Here is a 19,380-nt window from a genome sequence, read left to right as displayed (position 1 = left end):
TCAAGGTGTTGGTGATGACCTATAAAGCCCTAAATGGCTTGGGTCCTGGTTACCTGAAGGAGCGCTTACGTCCATATATGCCCGCCCGCCCCTTGAGATCTGCGGGAGAGGCCCTTCTCCGGGAACCCTCCATGAAAGAAATTAGGAGGGTAGGTACTCGGAGGAGGGCTTTCTCTGTGGTGGCGCCCAATCTATGGAATGCGATCCCCAGAGAGGTCCGCCTGGTGCCGTTGTTATTTGTTTTTCGGCGCCAGGCGAAGACCTTTTTATTTAAGCGTCATTTTAATTGTTAATATTATGCTTATTTTATCTGGCCAGGGTGACTTATTTTATATTGTTATCTTTTGTATTTTAACTTTGTGTTGTGAGTCGCCCCGAGGCTTCGGCGAATGGGGCGGCATAGAAATGTTTTAATAAATAAATAAATAAATAAATTGCGGCCGTTTTCTGCTTGTTATCTCATTCTTTTCTTATTAGCTATCTATTTATTTATCCAGAAGACTGCAGGCATGCTAATTTACCACCCATTTACTCCCCAGCCCTAAAGTGGCATCTGTTTCTGTGGTTTGGTTCTGTTTCTGCTTTTTCTTAGGACTGACAGGGCCCAGGAGTAACCTGAGCAGTGGCTGCTCCAAAAGGGAGCCATGGAAAGGGGTGTGTCGGTGCCTCTCGCTTCTTTTCTGGAGTAGCTGCAGGCTCAGGGAAGCACTGCAAAGATGGAGGGCCCTAAGAGGCTGTAGCTCAGTGCTTAATATTGAGAGAATTGCATTGCTAATTGAAAGATATTGTGCATATTGTTCAGGCTTCTATATATCCTGGAGTGCTTGATTCTGCCTAACCTGGAAGCTAAGCAGGGTTGGGCCTGGCTGAAATCTGGGTGGGTGACCTGCCCAGAGAGCTTCAACTGCAGCTGGTGTAGAAATGTGATAGTAATGGTAATGCCTCCCACGCCCACCCTTTTGCTGCCCCCGTTTTTGTGCTTTTCCATTGACAACTCGTCAGCCGAGTGCAAAATAGCTATATTTCCTGCTTCGCTTCTGCTGTCTTTTACAGCTGAAACATGCAAGGCAATTGACCAGACAACCATCACCACCAGCAGCAATCGCACTAATTACAAAAACATTTGCACACTGGGGGAGGGGGCTTTTTTTTGTTTTTTGTTTCAATCTTGGAGAACTGCTGTCGCTTGCTCCAGGGTGCTGCTTGGGCATTGCTAAATGGGTTGTCACTACAGGAGCAAGGGTGCGATTGGAAATGCTATTTTTTTCCTTCGGCCACTCTTGCCAAGTAAGTCTCCAGCTGGCCCCTGCAAGCTACTTTCCTGGGTTCTCGCAGATGACACAAGAAGCCAGTGTGTCCCTGGAACAAGCCATGGGTCGTTGCTGAAAAAGAAGTGACTTCGGGGGAGGTGGCCTGGGTTTGAAGGACATGGGCAGTCTGTTGTGGCTGGTGACTCACGATGGATTGTTGTGTCATGCGAGCCCACGTGCTTGCTGGGTTTGGGCGTCCCAATAAGCCATCCTGAGAACAGCTGTTCTACGCAACCCTCTAAAAGGCATGGTTTTTCAGAGTGTTGTCAAAAAACCATACAAGGTGGAGAAGCCGCACTGGGTTTGGACATCAGGCTGTGCTACCCGCAGCCAACCATGGTGGCAGCTCTGCGTGGCTTGGGGGGACGTGCAAAGCAGACTGCAGGAACCAGACCCCTTTTCCTGGTGTTCTCTCCTGATCCACACTTCCAGTGCCGCTTCTGCACCGAGCCAAACCACATTTTCCCCCTCAAAGATTTCCTTTTGAGCCTTAAAGAGCAGAACATTACAAAACTGTCTGTCGCGAAGACTCGGGCATTTACAAGATGCAGCCAAAATTATTTATTTATTTATTTATTTATTTATTTATTGAAACATTTTTATGCCGCCCCATTCGCCGAAGCCTCGGGGCGGCTTACAACAATAAATTAAAATAATTATAATCTTAAATTTAAAAATATAAACATTAGCTTAAAAATACAAAAATACAATATAAAATAAGCTGCCCTGGCCAGATAAAATTCAATAATATTAACATTTAAAATGCCGCTTAAATAAAAAGGTCTTCGCCTGGCGCCGAAAAACGAATGACGGCACCAGGCGGACCTCTCTGGGGAGCGCATTCCATAACTTAGGCGCCACCGCAGAGAAAGCCCTCCTCCGAGTACCCACCCTCCTAATTTCTTTCACGGAGGGCTCCCGGAGAAGGGCCTCTCCCGCCGATCTCAGGGGGCGGCTGGGCATATATGGATGTAAGTGCTCCTTAAGGTAACCAGTTCTACCCCAGTTCGTAATAAAGGAAAGAAATCCCCATTGTTTATACAGAAGTAAGTCATTCGATATTATCTTGAGGAAGAGAGAGATGAGTCTTCGGAGGAAGGTGCAGGCAGCTGCATTTCATTCCCGTTCGATTGATGTTTGCATCAGGCCGTGCGGAGCCCCGGGGAATATTGAAAGGCTGCCTGTCATCTTGACTGCTCCCGCATCGGGCATCTCTGGTATTCTCATGCCGTGGGGTTGCTGGAGGCTTGTGGGAGCAAGAAAGCCGCCACCCGCCTGCTGGCATTTGGGCTGATGGATGTGCACACCCAGATTTCTGAGTTGCTGGACAATAAACCACCTGGTGTTTCAGCCCATGGTTTCTTGTTGGGTGGAAAGCTGGTTGTTCGGCCTCACCAATCCAGAGTTCTGGGCTAATATGACCCATCAGGCAGCCCAGGATTGGGGCCGAGATGCAGATGAATGCAAATCAGAAGGAAGGAGCACCTGGGAAGAAACCGAGGTTACTCATTCTGACTGTGCACCACCAATTCAGGAGTTAACCTGTGAGTCGACATTCCTTCTGCGCTACCAGGTCGCTGTTTTCATCCTAACCTGTTCCTTTTTATATCTCCATTGTATCTCCCAGTCTGTTTTTAAGCTGGGATCTCCTTGGTTCCTTCAGAAAAATGTGTGGTGAAGCAGCCCTTTGGGCCGCCAAAGCCCTGCAGAGTTTTGTGCGTCTCTTCTTGTGACATTTAGAATAACACCGAGAGTGCTCATGTTTCCTTCTATCTTGTGCCAGTTTTGTATTTTGAAAGAGAGAATGCCTTGCAGCGTGAAACCTTAGAATCTGTGATTTCAAGAGAGCCATTGATTCCGGGCTGTGGAGCCTGGAATGAGAACCACTGGACTGGTTTTACATTTGCAAAAAAACGGGGTTCCATCCAAACAGAAATTGGAGACGCTCAGGCAGGATTTGTGGACCTGAGAAGGCTTTGTTCGGTGCCCTTGCTTTTTGTCTGTTCCTACGTGGCTTTAATCCTCCTCTGGAGAACGGCAGGGAAATTATTTGGCTTAGAATACGGGAGACACTGAGTGGTCCTCTGGTCCTCTGAAACTGAGGCTGGTTTTCGGAGCAGTGATGTGACGGAGGATGAGAGCAGTGTGTCGGCGCTCGCCTCCTGTAGCAAACCCAGAGAATGGAAGTGGGCAGGACTTGTCTTGCTGCCGAGGAAAATTGCTATGCAAGGCTTGCCACTTTTATTTTAATTTCAGTTTTTCCTTTTCTCTGGAGATGTATGCTGGGGTGCTGATGCGTAACAGCACACCACGTGTGTGTGTGTGTGTGTGTGTGTGTGTGTGTGTGTGTGGCAGTGGGGGGATGGCTGGTGAAAGGCTAGGAAGGGGTTTGTGCTTCTGAAAATAGTAGGACCGTGCAGGGGAGCAATTAATGGGAAGTGCGTGGCTGCGAAGTCTCCCTTGCGCTTATCTGGAAGGGCCTGTGAGACTTGCCCATGTGCGGCTCCCACACGGAGACGTGGCGGTTAATTGCCCCAGTTAGACTCAGAAATGAAATCTGCATTACGTCTTTACTGAAAATGCATGCCCCTGGCTTTAAACGTGGAAACACATTTCCAGAGTGGCCAGGAACGAACATAAAATAGATTAAAAGCAGCTTGCCCAGTCTTGGCTGCCGAAGCCCTAACGGCTGCCAAAGGGTGCGTTGAGCAGAGAATGCCTCCCCTTGAGGAGGAGGCATGCGGACAGGCAGGCTGTGACCACCACTCAGGCCCTGCCGCTGGTGGCGGGGGCAGCCAGGGAATGGCCCCGTGCAAGTTTGCGGAGTTGTTCCCAACAGCCGGCGCACGCTTCCAAACGGCACGCAGCCCTTCCGGTTCTCGTGGTGCTAAGCCCCAGCACTGAGTGGCCTGGGGCAGCGTAGAAATGCGGTCGGTGCCGGCTGTTGCTATTTCCTTCGGCTCATCCTCTTGACTTAGCCTGCTCTTCCCTGACAGAACTGAAAGCGGTGACAAAGCGCTTCTCCCACGCGGGAGTGTCGAACTATACGACGCTGACACTGGCCGATCCGAAAGGGCTGCTCTATGTCGGGGCGCGAGAAGCCATCTTTGCCCTCAGCACCAGCAGCATGGAGCTCGAAGAAGTGGTGAGTGGGTGGGGTGTCGGGGCGAGGAGGCGCCTGCGAGGAGGCGCCCCAGGAGCCGCTTGTCGGAGGTTTGCCCCCCACTTTGCTATCACGGCTCGGAGGCACTGGCTGGCCAGTGGCCTTTGCACTCCGCAAGACTGTCTCCTGGTTTAGAGGAAGGTCCTCTATTTGAGGGCCTGTCGGAAGACAGTCCTCCGATCCGCATGCATCCTTTCTCCGAAGGGTTATCCAGGGCCAAAGCTAGTTCAAACACCAAAACTCAAGAAAGGGGGGTGACGGGGAGCTGCAGGGTGCTGGAACTGGCCCGCGAGCCATCGGCGGCTGCCTGGGGGGGCCGACCGAACGAGCACGCAACTCACCTGGCCTCCCCTGCTAATGTGAGGCATCCAGATGCCCCGCGCTGCAGTCTAAATTATGGCAGAGCTTTCCAAATGGGCTTCTCTCTCCTCTGTGAACGAGGCAGTGCTCCTGCCAACCCGCGTGAATGGCCACCCTGGTGTCCCCCATGCTCGGGCAAGCGTGGGCAGTGAATCTGCGCTGCCACCGAGGCGTTGCAGCGCAGAGGCAAGCTGACCTGACTGCTGGGGCACAGTCCAGGGGGACGTCTCCGCTGGCTCATGCCTTCTTGGAATGAGCGCAGCTGTGCCCGCTTGCCGAGTCCTGCTCTTGCGTGGATGGGAAGGAGCCGGCTGGGCTCTCCGAGTGCAGGCACGAGAAAGCCTGAAGGAGGCCAGGGCGTGGACGAAGGGGAGCCTTGCGCATGGCTGCTTGGAGCCACAGGCTGGGATTTCAGCCTGCACTGCGGCTTTTTGCTCTCTGTCATCCTGTGCTCATTCTGAAGCGCTTTCAAAGCGCTGCACACAGTCCCAAGATGTGAAGGTTCCTTGTTGTCCCCTAAAGCACCCAGGGCCTCCATGACAGGGTAGAGGAGGCATCAGAGGTGGTGATCACGGGATGCTAAAGAAACATGACTGTTCTTTGTAGATTCTCTGGGAAGCTCCAGCAGAGAAAAAAGCAGAGTGTATCCAGAAGGGCAAAAGTAACCAGGTAAGCCAAGTCATCTGGGAGTTTACCTGTGCTTTTCATTCTCGGTTTTACCTATGTGTATGATTTCAAGATTTGTTAGTTTGCTTTAGTCTTGGGAGATGGCTTAGCTTCGCCTTACTCCCTTTGAATTAATGCCTCCCTCCCCACACACTCATGCACGCGCACGCGCACACACACACCCCTACACAACATCAGGGACAGCCCAGGTAATTTCCCAGGGGCAGAACAGTGTGAGGCAGGGGGAGAATCACTGCTTTGCTCGGGTGCTGTTTTGAAGCTTCCCCAAGGGAAGGGGGGTCCAGAAGCCACTAGAGTGCTCCCATCCCATTCTGGGAGGGTTGTCTCACAGCTTGCTCGGGGACCGCTTTCGAAGCCCTTCCTGAGTAAAACTCTGGCTGAAGAAGCTTCGAGGTGCCTGTGCAGCAGGTGGGTGTGAGGGGGAGAACGTGAGAGCCAGAGAGCTGGCAGTGGAGGCGAGATTTGGGCCAGGGACTCTCTGAGCGCCGCTCTGGGCTTCTCAGGGTGCCTCGGCTCCTCTTCCTCGGACCACCGTGCCAGCACCGTGCAGAGCGGCAGGGGTCTGAGCCGGCTGGCGGTGCCCCCACTTGCACGGTGCGGCGGCAGCCTGCCCCTGGGAACACCACTAAACCCTGGTCCCCAGAGTCCTGCTCTGCAGGTGAAGCCAGCAGCGAGCGGCTGTGTTTGCATTTCCCCTCCGCTCTGTTTGCATTCCATCGTCCTGGCAAACTTCGCCGACAAACTCGAATGCCGGCTCAGCTGTGTCTGCGACAGGCAGGCCAATGTGAGCCCACGAGTTTCTGGGGAAATCTTTCCAGGGCTTTGCCGTCCATCTCGACGCTCCTTCTCCAGTTGGGGATGGAGGACTGGGCTGAGCCGCCGCCGCTGCCATTGAAATAATTTTTGCTAGATCTCCCACTTTGAGTTGAACAGATTTTACATTGTATCTGTCGAGCATAATTCAGTGGGCTGCTGATCTTTCACAAGTGCTTTTCATAATATGGTTTGCTTGTGGATAGCAAAGCATTCTGCTAGGAGAAGCATCACCAGCTTCTCTCTGTGTGAGAGCATCTCTCTTCCAGGAGCGTGGCTGCAGGGCATATGTCCTTCTGCTAAGAAAATTGCAAAGAAAGAGAGCTGCAAACCTTTCCTGGTTTGTTTAGCAATCACGCTAGCGGGGGGGTGCGAAATGCAGGCACGCAGGCGCCCTTGTCCAGAGCGCCACCCCCTCGCCGTAACCGGAGCCCAGTATTTTTCCCTGTGACTGAAGCCATTGTACTTGTGCGTCCAGCACAAGGAAAAGTTGAATTCTGCGACTTGCGTTATAGCTGCATACAATATTCATGTTGGCAGATTTTGCATGATTGCATTTCAATTTTGATTAGCCATTTGGGCACCGGGAGAAAAACTCCGTGGGCCTGAGCCCTTCCTTCTCATCACTGAACATCTTCTCCCTCTGGCTTCTGAAATTTTGCTACTTGAAGTGGTCTTACTAGCCTTGAGAGCTAGAAACATATTGTGAAGGGAGCCACGGTGCCCAGGATGCGGAGTTCTGCTTGGGACAGATGCAGTCGCACACTGAAAGCCGCTCTGGGCCATTGTTTGGAGACTCGCTAACAGCCCAGTTCTTTTTTCCCCAGACTGACTGTTTCAACTACATCAGTTTTCTGCAGATTTACAATAGTTCTCACATGTATACCTGCGGCACGTATGCATTCCAGCCCAAGTGCGCCTATATTGTGAGTATGGCCGGGAGCGTTCCCGTGACTGCAACTCTGCTTGGCATAATTCTGGGTCGACGCCAGCCTCTAATCCTCACCTTTTGTGGAATGTTTTTCAGGACCTGGCGACTTTCTCCCTGGACAGGCTTTCCTTTGAAGATGGAAGGGGAAAGTGTCCCTATGACCCTGCCAAAGGATACACTGGCCTCATTGTAGGTAAGTTGCCACATTCTTGGATCAGAGGTGAGGAATCCAAACTGTGGGAGGACAGTTGCTGGTCATTTGCCTGCACAAGGCTCGTGGAAATGATTGCGCAGAGAGGGTCTGGTGGGGAGTGAGGGAAAGAATCGGCTTCTGCAAAGCTTCTGCGGCCTGGTTGCCTGCAGGAAACTTTCTGCTCGCCACAGGTGACCAGGGAAGCACTGCTGTTAAGCAAGCCCATTCTCATCTGTAGGGATCCCACCAGCTGGGCTAACATGCTCTCTTCTGTCCATTTCAGAGGAGGAGTTGTATTCCGCAACTCTCAGCAATTTTCTGGGCACCGAATCGGTGATCTTGCGCAACCTGGGCCCTCAGTATTCAGTCAAGACCGAGCTGCTGCACACTTGGCTCAATGGTAAACTGTGACAGGAAAGGAACAAGCAGGACATAAAGCTAATAAAGAAATGGGAATGATAGACATAGGATGCTGCCTTAGAACAGGCTGGTCTTTTTCTCCAGCTGGGCACGGGGTGTCCCCGCGTGGGACAGGGACTTTCCCATCAGCTACCCCCGTTGGCTTGGGTGCGGGGCATCACGCCTGGGGGCCAGTTTGGCCCTCGGGGTTTTTTACACGTGTTTAGTATATCAACACCTTGCCCCCCACTTGGGAGCTCTCAGAATCAGAGCCAGGAGTGTCTGCCCATGGCCTGTGTGTGCTGGGAAAGTGGGCGTCCGTGAGGGACCACTGGGATGGTGGCCGGTTTGCAGGGGGAGCCATATGGGGAGAGACGGGGAGCTGCGCCTTTCAGCCCTGCGAGGAGGAGACTCAGAGGGGACCCATTAGCAGCGTACATGTAGCGAGGGGGCGCCACGCAGGGCTGGGTCATGGCCTTTCTTCCCTGCAGTGGAGGGCAGGACGTGTCGGTCCAGGAGGCCCCTTTTGGCTCGCTGTGTTTCTATATTTCTAAAATTCATTCAATAAAACAGAATAAAAATACAAGACAGTCTCTTTACAATATGGTCCCAATACAGTACAATACAGCTGAGGCCCCATCGGTGCGGGTGCTCAAGGATAGGCTGGACAGGCACCTGGTGGGCATGTCATGAGCGGTGCCGGCTGGAGCCAGGGGTCAGACTAGATGGCCCAGGGGGTCCCTTCTGACTTGCACTGCTTCTCTGTTTCTGCCTCTCGGAGCTGGTGTGGTTCTGGTCCAGATCTCGCTGTTCATTGTGCACCTTCCCCTCTTTGCAGAGCCCCACTTTGTGGGCTCGGCGTTTGTCCAGGAGAGCAAGGGCAGCGACAGAGGCGATGACGACAAGGTCTACTTCTTCTTCAGTGAGCGCGCCGTGGAGTTCGACTGCGACATCGACCAGGTGGTGGCTCGCGTGGCCCGAGTCTGCAAGGTGGGCGTGCAGTCCTGGGTGGGCTTTCTCGGAAGCCCCACACCACTTCGCGTGTCCCTGTCTATTCTCCCCACCCCCCGGTCCCATGCGGGGCTGTGGGAGAATCCACTTCAGATTCCCCGGGCGCGGCTACCCGGACCCCTGTCTGCTTCCCTGTGGCCCCCATGCCGAGTTCTTGGCGAGTGCTCCCCACCTTCAGGAGAGGGAGAAAGATGCATTCCGTTTGGGATCCTCCCCCCGTTTCTGCGTGCACATGTGGATAGCCCCACCACACAGCTACGCCTCCCCCCGCCACAGCTTCTGGGCATGCGGTACAGGCCTCTTACCCCAGAGGGGGCTGCCCCATGCATGACACTGGGGGTGGGACGGGCCACCTAGCAGGCAAGGCGTGGCGTGTGTGGCCATATGCTGGATTCTTCACACCCAACCGGGTGCCATGTTTTCCTCCTGAAGCAGAGCTGGCAAGCGCCTTGGGGCAGGGACTTGATGCTCCCTCCCTTTAGTGACTGTGACTCTTCAAAGTACCCTGATGCTCTCGCATAAGACTGTAGCCTTCTAGTCTAGAAGGCACACAAGACAAAGGGGCCACACTTCCTACAAGCTCTTCTACTGTGTCCAGTTCTGGGCACAAGATTTAAGAAAGGTGCAGGTAAATTAGAAAGGGTCCAGCGGAGGGCAACAAAAATGATCTGGGGTTGGGAAACACTGCCCTGTGAGAAGAGAAGCCTGATGGGGGACATAATATCCCTCTAGAAGTACCCCAAAGGCTGTCACAGAGAGGAAGGTCAAGCTCTCTCTCGCTGATGCCAGAGTGCAGGGCAGGGAATAATCCATTCAAGCTGCAAAAACCCAGATGCAGGCTGGACAACAGGAAAAGCTTCCTCACTGCCAGAGCAACACGACAGTGGGACCGGCTGCCTGGAGAGGTGGGGGGCTCTCCCACACTGGGCACATTCAAGAAGAAACTGGGCAGCCCTCTGAGTGGGAGGGTGTGGCGTGGTGTCCTGCAGCAGCAGGGGTTGGACGCGAGGGCCTTCATGGACCCTTCCAGCTCTACTCTTCTGTGATTCTCTGATTCTTTCTCTGCAGGGGGACATGGGGGGTGCCCGGACGCTGCAGAAGCGCTGGACAACCTTCCTCAAGGCGCGGCTACTCTGCTCCATTCCGGAGCAGCAGCTGCATTTCAACCGGATCCAGGGAGCCTTCACACTGACGGGGGATCACTGGCGCGAGACCAGCTTCTTTGGGGTCTTCCAGGCACGCTGGTAAGGAAAGGGCGCTTGTCCCCTGGTCTATGAGGGCCAGCTGGGTGGGCAGCCAAGCGAATTTCAGACGGCAAGATGTAACAATGGAGGTGGGGGCGGGAACAGGATGCCGCTCCTTGTGAATTTCGCCTGTCGCTGTTTTGAAACGGCAAGTTTCTGGTCCATAAGGCTGTGAGGATATCTTCAAGAACAGCCCTCTTTGGCCTAAATCTCAGGCACCAGAGGGTCATTTGAACAAGAGTTCAGTGGCTCAGGATGCAGCCTCACTGTTGTGTCCGTCTTTCGTTTTCCGCTTTGCTCCTCCATGGTGTTGCAGGTTAAGCAAATCAGGTTATGCAAAACCATGACTCAGAAGGAGGGAAATGTGCGCAGTTTTGCATGACTTGCACAGGTTGGGGATTTGGCTCTTTCTGCACTTGAATATGGCACGTCCCCCCTTTTTTCCTTCCTGCCTTAAGCAGAAGGGAGGCTTGCTTAATGGCAATAAAATGTTCACAGTATTGGCTGTCTTTGATGCTAATCCTTCCTTCCCTCCGTCCTTCCTTCTTCAGGGGAGATGTTGACGTTTCTGCCATCTGCCAGTACCAGATTTTAGACATGCAGAACGTGTTTGAAGGCCCCTACAAGGAGTACAGCGAGATTGCCCACAAGTGGGTGCGGTACTCGGACCAGGAGCCCGTCCCCCGTCCAGGAGCTGTAAGTCCCTCCCTCCCCCCCCCCCCCCCTGCTTTGCCCCCGGGGAAGCCTCTTCCCAGAGCCGGCCTCGTGGCAAGCCCTGGCAGAAGGCTCCATGCCCTTCCCTTCCCTTCCCTTCCCTTCCCTTCCCGTCCAGTGCATCACCGACTGGCACCGGCAGAACAGCTTCACCAGCTCGCTGGAGCTGCCCGACAACACGCTGAACTTTGCCAAGAAGCACCCGCTGATGGACAAGGTGGTGCCGCCACAGGGCGACCGGCCCCTGCTGGTCAAGAAGGAGACCAACTTCACCCAGCTGGTGGTGGAGCGCGTCCACGGCCTGGACGGCAAGCCCTACAAAGTGCTGTACATCGGGACAGGTATGGGACCGCAGCCGCCGCGCCCCTGGCTGGTGGGCGGGCGGGAAGCCCCCCTGTAGAACTGCTCTTGCCCCACTGCATGTCTGTCCTCCCCATTTATTATTATTCTTGCCACTCTGCATTTATATCCCACTTTTACCTCTTATGAGGACCCCAAGGCAGTTTACATGGCTCTGCTTTCTCCTCGCAACAACAACCCTGAGAGGTAGGTTGGACTGAAAGTGAGTGACTGGCCCAAAGTCACTTACTTGTGGTGTATTTATGTATTCAATTAATTCCATCTTTATGCCACCTCGTAAGGTTACAATACTAGAACATAAAAACATACGTAAATTACAATAAAGCAGTTATTAAACATATAAAAAGATCAACCAATAAAATAATAGAGGACCTCAAATAAAATATATTCTCACACACCAGTAAACACAACCAACAAATTAACCAAAATTTAGATTAAAAATCCATAATAAAATATAAAAATATGTTATAGTGGTGTAATGGTTAAGAGTGCTGGAGCAGGACTTAGGAGACCCAGGCTGAAGTCTCCGCTCAGCCGTGGAGCCAGCTGGGTGACTTGGGTCAGCCACAGACTCTCAGCCCAGCCTACCTCACAAGGTTGTTGTTGTAAGAGAATAAGACTTGGAGCAGGAGGAGGAGAAGGATGCAAACCTCCTTGAGTTCCTCGAAAGGAAAAAAAGGGCAGGGTATAAAGATAATAAACGAACAGGCAAACCAGGATCTCCCAGTTCTCCAGTCTCCCCACACTAGTCTGGCTCTCAGTCCCTGTTTACTCCCCGCTTTCATCCCAGGAACCTCAGACAAAATGTAGCAGGAGGTCTCACGGAGTTCCTGCTCTAGTCCTCGGAGAGAGCCATTTTCCCTGGGTAGACCTGCTCCCCCCAGATGTGTGGGGCTGCCAGATGTGCTTCCGGGCTGAACAGCAGCCTCACCTGCCCTGTGGCCGTTCCCTGGCAGAGGAGGGCACTGCCGCCCAAGTGCCCGGTGGTGCCCCCCTTGGTGAGGCAGGGGCAGCAGGCCCACGGCACGGATTCTCAGAAGTGCCGGGGCGGTTTGCCCGCGGGGAATGGCCCGCTGAACCCCGGCAATTCTGTGTGCGCTCGTTCCTTGCCGTGACCGCCCGACCTTCCCCGGATTAGGAGGGTCGCTGCCCGGAGCAGGGCCTTCTCTGCAGTGGCGCCCCAACTGTGGGACACGCTCCCCAGAGAGGTTCGCCTGGCGCAGTCGCTTTATTCTTTTTAGTATTAGGCGAAGACCTTCTTATTTTCCCAATATTTTAGCAGTTAATTGGTTTTAACTTGGATTTTATCATTAATGGTTGAATGCAGTTTGTTGTGTATGTGTTGTATGTGGTTGTTTTGTAAGCCATCCAGAGACCTCAGTACTGGACAGCATATAAAAACTCTAACTAAATAAATAAATACAACCCACGAATGTCCCACAGATCGCGGGTGGCTGTACAAGGCGGTGGTGCTGCCGACGGGCGTCCATCTCATCGAGGAGCTGCACGTCTTTGAGGGGGCCCAGCCCATCAAGAGCTTGGTCTTGTCCGTGCAGAAGGTGAGCAGGGTCCCTGCCCAGAGGTGGGCGGGCGGGCAGGCAGGCCTCGGTGGCCTTCAGCACAGCCAGCAGTGGTGGACCATGAGACTCGTTGTCCTGCGGCAGCTGAGGGGGCTGCCTGCTTCCAGGACTGGAATTTCGGGAGGAGACCGGTGCCAGTCGGGAGACCTTCCCAAGCCCCCTCGTTCCCCTTGAGCAGCGGCTCCCAAACTGTTCCGCAGAACCCTCAAAAGCCTCATGGGGGTTCCACGAACACTCCAAAAAGTCAAATTTAAAACGGATTGTGAAATGGAACCAGCCAAGGGCAACTATCCGGCTGTCGGTTGGGGTCCGAGCATCAAACAGGGAAATGCAGCACATCATTTGGTTCTCAGGACTCTGCTGTGTCGCGCTGGGTATAATTGACAGAACTCATTTGGGATATTACCATACAGTCGCTTTATTCATTCGTTGTATTTGAAGTGCTTTCTCTTTATTTCCAAACCTCCTACGTTATCCAAAGTACTCAGGACCATGTGAAAGAAGGAAGAACGTTGTGGGTTCAGGGATAGAGTTTGGGTTCTACGGGGAAAAACGTCTTCAGAAAGGTTCTGTGACCGAAAAAATTTGGGAACCGCTGCCCTATAGCATTGTGTGTGTGTGTGTGTGTGTTAGTTAGATACACACGTGCGCACACTGCTGAGATAAATTGTGCAAGTTAAGGCAGCTTGCTCACTTCAGCTACTTCTCTTTTTGGAGATCAGACATCGGGTCAGGGGGCTCTTGGGGTGAGGAACTGGTGGAAGGGGAATGGTCTGGAGCGAGAGAAGGGTGGGAGTGGAGCCCTCAGAACACGACAGACTCCCGGAGTCCGCTGAGCGCTTTGGGCTTCTCGAATGACACCAAAAACCTCCTGCGTGTTTGTGGGGTGTTCTCTGGAACCGCCAGGGCTAGAAACAAGCTTGTTTAAGGAACCAGCAGAAGCTTGGCTCCACGGGAGCAGCGTGTGGGGTGCAAGAGCTTGGAGAATGAGGGGTCTTTAGGATGCTGAGTGGTCGTCTTTTCCGTTCCTAGAGGGTGCTTTTTGTGGGTTCCGACTCCCAAGTCATCCAGCTCCCCGTGGCCGAGTGCGGGAAGTACCGCTCCTGCTCCGACTGCATCCTTGCCAAGGACCCCTACTGCGCCTGGACCTGGAACGGCAGTCGCTGCGTCCGCATTGATGCTTACGACGGGTACACGGTGCATCGGCTGAGCCGGGGAAAAGGGAAGGGGTGGTGGGGAGCGTTCGGGGTCCTCATTCAGCAATCAGGGAAATGTGCATGTGTGAATGCACCGAGAAGTGGCACACCAGCTCCTGTGAGTCTGGTTTCTATCCCTTCGATGCCTACCGTCCTGCATGTTACAATTACTTTTCAGTCACTGTGAGGACTAGAAACTTGCTTTAAACAGCAGCAGCAATAAAAGGCAAATCTCTGAGGGTCAAACTTAATACCTGCACAGGACAACATGCAGCCTGCTCAGTTTTCAGGCCCCACACTTAGGCGCTGTCCTGGATGGCTTTTCCCCAGCCTTGTTTCACGCCTCTTGTGATGCACGGACTCTTTGCTCTTGCAGGACCTCGGTGCTGTTCCAAGATCTGGGCGTGGATCCTGCGATGTGCAGCCCCCTGCGTGCTGCCCGGCCAGGTCAGTCCCCAGCTGCAGGCGCCAGCCAGCTCTGCTTGGTGACGCACTTCTTCTGCACGGTGGGCGTGTTGTGGAGGCCTGCGATTTCTCGGTGCTGCTGTCCCGCAAGGCGGAGGCAACATTGCCAGGGAAGGATGGGTTTGAGAGGCAGGCTCAAGCAATTGCGTGGGGGCATTTTGGAGGCAGTCCTGAGAAATTCTACCGCAGTCTCTCATAACTGCAGAGAGAAGGGTGCAAAGAATTTATTTGTTTATTTAGCACTTTTATATACCATCTTGCCGCCACATGGCTCTGTAGACAGTTTACATAATAAAACCAACAACATAGAACTTCGAAAATAAAACAATTAAAACCACAGTGGCAATAAATAATAAAGTAACATTACCCTCCCAGCAGGCACACCAAGCAATAGTTTTACAACAGATTGTTGGAACAACCTTAAACATCACAATGAAGAATACTAAAATTACTGTAAAATACCGATGAAAATCAAATTCCAACAAAAATAATCAGCAATTAGCATGCTCCTTGAATAAAAATGTCTCGATTGGGCACTGGAATGTGTATGAGGACAGCGCTTGGGAATATCTCTGGGAAGCTGATTCCAGGGATGGGGTGCCACAGCTGAGAAGGCCCTGCCTCCTGGCTTCCTTTAGAGGCGGCTCCGGGGCAGGGCCTCCGACACACCACAGAAACCTTGCTTCACCGATCTAGGTCTGTCCTTAAGCGACCTGGGAGTGGGGAGAGGCAGGTGGGGCTGTGCCCCCTCTGTGCCCACGCTCCTTCCCGGTCGCCTTCCACAGTCCGAAGGGGTGGCTTCTGAAGCAGGTCACCCGCGTGACCTGAAGCCCTGCTCCTTATTTGGTGGCATGGTTTCTAGCTGCAGGACTTGTTTGCTGCATCTTCCTTCAGTTTTACCGCAGAATGGTGATCTGAGCCCTCCGCCAGGAATACGTCCCTTTCTGCTTGTCTGGACAATGGGGCTAAGGCAAATCCATACATGGGAAGCCGTTTCTCTCACGCTTGCGTTTAAACCCCCTGCTTCTAAAAGAAAGAGCCGGCTGGACGCAGAGGCAGTGCGGAGGCTCGCAGCTTGTCGGGTGGACCCACAAGCAAGGCCGGCAGGGGACGTGTGCAGAGCCCCAAAAGCAGGGCGCTCCGTGCCCCGCAGGGAGGCCTGCTGGCTGCCTGGCTGCTCACCCACTCCCTCCTCTTCCCAGGAGCTAAAGCGGCGGCCAGAAACATCACCGTGGTGGCCGGCACGGACCTGGTGTTGCCCTGCCGCCTCACCTCCAACCTCGCCACGCCCCGCTGGAGCTTCAACGGCAGGGACCTGCCCGAGGAGCCGGCCTCGGTCCTGCACGACGCGCAGCTCCAGGCCCTGATCGTCCTGGCCGTGGGCCCGCGGCACGCGGGGCTGTACCGGTGCGTCCAGCTGGAGGAGCGCAACGAGCTGATGGTGGAGAGCTACGCCGTCTCGGTGGTGTCCGGCCCGGCCGTGTCGCTGGAGACCCGGGCCCCGCTGGAGGGCTTGGGCCTCGTGTGGATGCTGGTGATCGCCCTCTCCGTGGTGTGCCTGGTGCTCCTGCTGGTCGTCGTGTCGCTGCGCCGCCGGCTGAAGGAGGAGCTCGAGAAGGCCTCCAAGGCCATCGAGAGCACCCTGGTCTACCCCATCGAGCCGCCCAAGGAGGCCAAGAGCCCCACCTTCATCCCCAGTGCCACCTCCGACTCGGACGAGAAGCTCTGGGACCCGGCCAGCTACTACTACTCGGACGGCTCCCTCAAAATCGTCCCAGGCCACGCCGTGTGCCAGAACGGGGGCAGCACCCCCTCGCCCACCACCAACGGCATCCCGGGGCAGCCGCTGCAGTCGCCGCCGCTGCACTCGCCCAGCCGCATCAACCTGGGCAACATCCGCGGCTCCTCCTCCAACGGCTACATCCGCCTCAACCTGGGCACCGAGGAGCGCCCGGACTACAGCGACCTGGCCGAGGAGCTGCGCCGGAAGCTCAAACAGCGGCAAGCCCTGCCGGACTCGAACCCCGAGGAGTCGTCGGTATGAGCCGCCCGCAGACTCCCGCGTCTAACTCAACTACCTCACGAAAAGGGCCCGAATCACTGCCCCCAGCTGGGACTACCGCGGCTTTTTAGACACCTATTTAAGGACTTGGTTTGTTTTCTAGCCAATGCTGCCGGTTTTATACACTGCCAGGACACCTTCTCGCCATGCTGCTCAGACTTTTAGTGTTTTCAGCCGGGCTTCCCTTGGAGACGTCCCCCAGACTTTGGGGGCAGGATTCCGCGCTCCTTTTGCCTCGGGTGGGGAGTTGGAGCTCCCCGTTGAACCAACGGGCAAGCAGCCGGGCCCAGTCCGAGCCGATTTCTTTCCGGGATGGCCCCCCGTGGCTCAAGTCAGTGCTGGAGAGCTCCTCGGAAGAGGCCAGTGGAACCAGTTCCGGGAGCAGAGGCACCCCAGTGTCTCCCTTCTCTGTCCCATACCCAACCAGTAACTGCCGTGTGAAAGGAATGGTCCAAGCTGGTTGAGAGCCTGCATTTTTCCCGCAGAGGCAGGCCGGGGGCACAAAAATCCGCCTGCCCCCGGTTCCTGAAGGAACGCTGCAGAGCGTGCCTGCTTGTGAGGCTCCGCAAGGGCGGGCGTCCGCGGCTCGAGGAGGGCTGCGGTCAGGCGGCACAACCTGGAGGGCCTCCTGGCCCGGGAAAGCACTGTGTCCGCGAGGGGGTGGGCCAGAGGGTGCGCTTCCAGGGGGCCGCGCTCGATCATCGTGCTTTGCCGTCCTGCCACGTCCTCGGTGGCTCCCCTCTTTCACCGGGGAGCCAGCTGTGCCCGACACGGGTTGTGCTGTCTTCCGCACCTCTGCTCCCCAGCCCTAATTCGTGGTACCCCAGTTCTTCCTTCCAAGTGTGGGAGCCCCGTTCCTTGTCCGTGGCTGAATTGCCTCTGCAGGGTATGTGTGTGTGTGTGAGAGAGAGAGAGAGAGAGCGTGAGTGAGCGAGCGAGCGAGAGAGGAGGAGGAGAGAAGCCCTCCAAAAAATCCGAACTGATTGCTGTGACTAAACTGAGCTTCCTGTGCCCACTTTTTCGGGGTGGGGAGCATGCGGTGTGGAGCCCCCAACATGCCCTGGCTGCAGCTCTGGCTGGTAGCCAAGCCGTCTTGCAGCCAGCCCCCTTCCTGGCCCAGCATGCGTCACTCCCCCAACTGATCTCCCCCACTTCCCTCTTTGTATCTTGTTTTTTAAACACAGTGTACATAAAAGAGAGGCTTCTTCGTAAAAGCCCTTGTGCTTCTCTCCACCCAGGCCCCCAGCAAGTCGTGTAATTTATTTGTTACTGAAATATATTTATTTGATGTAAATATCTGAATATTTTTATATTAATAATAAAACGGAGAGAGAAAAAACAGATGTTTGTGGTGCGTTGAACTGGGGCGTCTTGTTCTCCCTTCTCTGAGCACTGGGTTAATAGGTGCAGGTTCATGTCCTGGGTGTCTTCTTGAGGTTTGGGAACATCGCACCGAAGAAAGGTGGCCAGGACAGGAACCCTCCCGCCCTGGACTGGCCCTGGCGCTCCCGATCTTAGCGCTCCTGTTTCTGGGCCTCTTTGTGATCTGGAGGGGGACTGCCTTTCCACCAGCCTCCCAGCCGTTTTCCCTTTTCCCGTGAGCTCATGGAAAATAGCGGCAGGCCTATAAAAGGTCATTTCTCCATTCCCATCCCTGCAGAGGGCAAAGGCCCCCCCCCCCCATGGGACCGTGCTTCTCCCTGCTGGAAGTGGTGGTGAAAGAGCGACAGGACACAGAGCTAAGGCCAGCGATGACTATCTGTGCAATCTATTCACACATTAAGGATGCGCTTTCCTATAGAGCTTTTAATCCCCACCTGATTCTCTGACAGCACCATTTCTGGAAAAAGCAGCCACAGCAGGGCTTTTCTCGGCCAGACGCGAGAGAGGACGATCAGACACTCCGCTGAAAATGGCCTTGTGCTGGGGAAATGAAATGGTTATTTTAAAGGCTTTGCCGCAAACCTCTGGAGTGCCGTACAGGATTGCATGATTCCTGGGCTTCCCCTCTTCCTTCCTTCCTTCCTTCCTTCCTTCCTTCCTTCCTTCCTTCCTTCCTTCCCATAGCTCTACTTCTATATAAGGTGCCTTACAAAGAACGAGAAGAAAAGGCCTTTCGAAATCAAACATGTACTTTGATGCAGCACTTCAAGGGACGGGACGCTTAGTGGAGGTTCGTGGAGGCTTCAAGGAGGCTTCAAGGAGCTTCCGGTCAATTTGGGCTGAGCAGAAAACAACTCCGAGAGGGGAGGGGAGAGCTGAGCCAGCAAAGGATATTTGTCCACACATTCCGGCTTGGCTGTAGTTGGGGGTGAAGATTAAGGGGTTGAGCTGAAGGGTGAATGGCCCTTAAAACAGACCTGCGGGGTAGGCCAGTGTTACCCAGCATTATCCTGCCTCAAGCCAGACTGCTGCCCGCCCACCCACCCACCTTGTGCTCCAGTACAAGGGACAACGGTGGGTTGACTCGAGGCTCCACGCGACCCAGCGAGGCGCCCTTCCCAGCTTAGGGGCGTTAAGTCAGTTCTATTTAGCCGCTAAGCAGCAGGGCAGCAGCTTTGCAGGGGCTGAGTCTGCTCTGGTCTGCGAACACATCAAGCGCGCTGTCGGTTCTACCTTCATTCCTGCAGCAAGAATAATAAAATGCTCTCTCTCTCTTTTGTCCCCTTCCAAGGCATGGCTCTGAGTGTGGCCGGAGTTCTAGTTCATTGATTTTAGCTGCAAAAGACAGAGCCGGGATGCGAGTTATCTGTGAAAGGGGTGTGGCTGTATGCAGCAATTGTGTGGTTTGCAGACTCCTTGGGGCAGGGATCTAGCTTTTAAGGCATTCTGTGGCAGGAGTGTTGAACCACTGGCATCTCTAGGGCTCTTCTCCCACCCCCAGGAAAAGCG

At 54.3% G+C, this 19,380-nt stretch overlaps 1 protein-coding gene across 2 annotated transcripts in view; it reads left to right on the top strand.

Annotated features, from left to right (window-relative positions):
- SEMA4C (semaphorin 4C) overlaps positions 1 to 17,831 on the top strand; it is a 56,365-nt gene extending 38,534 nt beyond the window's left edge. The window contains exons 3-15 of one of the 2 annotated variants that reach the window (XM_044437490.1): positions 4,307 to 4,455; positions 5,440 to 5,502; positions 7,161 to 7,259; positions 7,361 to 7,457; positions 7,741 to 7,857; positions 8,695 to 8,846; positions 9,936 to 10,111; positions 10,663 to 10,807; positions 10,944 to 11,166; positions 12,629 to 12,744; positions 13,798 to 13,955; positions 14,338 to 14,408; positions 15,629 to 17,831. In XM_044437490.1, the coding sequence (XP_044293425.1) occupies positions 4,307 to 4,455; positions 5,440 to 5,502; positions 7,161 to 7,259; positions 7,361 to 7,457; positions 7,741 to 7,857; positions 8,695 to 8,846; positions 9,936 to 10,111; positions 10,663 to 10,807; positions 10,944 to 11,166; positions 12,629 to 12,744; positions 13,798 to 13,955; positions 14,338 to 14,408; positions 15,629 to 16,470 (2,408 nt within the window). In that variant the 3' untranslated portion in view covers positions 16,471 to 17,831. The remainder of the gene's footprint in view (positions 1 to 4,306; positions 4,456 to 5,439; positions 5,503 to 7,160; positions 7,260 to 7,360; positions 7,458 to 7,740; positions 7,858 to 8,694; positions 8,847 to 9,935; positions 10,112 to 10,662; positions 10,808 to 10,943; positions 11,167 to 12,628; positions 12,745 to 13,797; positions 13,956 to 14,337; positions 14,409 to 15,628) is intronic. The other variant, XM_044437491.1, reaches the window with a different exon arrangement.
- The last annotated feature ends 1,549 nt before the right edge of the window (positions 17,832 to 19,380 follow it).

The sequence above is a fragment of the Varanus komodoensis genome, unplaced genomic scaffold, assembly GCF_004798865.1.
Source record: "Varanus komodoensis strain SLA01 unplaced genomic scaffold, ASM479886v1 scaffold30, whole genome shotgun sequence".
NCBI classification, from domain to species: Eukaryota; Metazoa; Chordata; class Lepidosauria; order Squamata; family Varanidae; genus Varanus; species Varanus komodoensis.
Note: the sequence above shows the minus strand (reverse complement) of the source record. Positions and strands in the feature narration are given on the sequence as shown.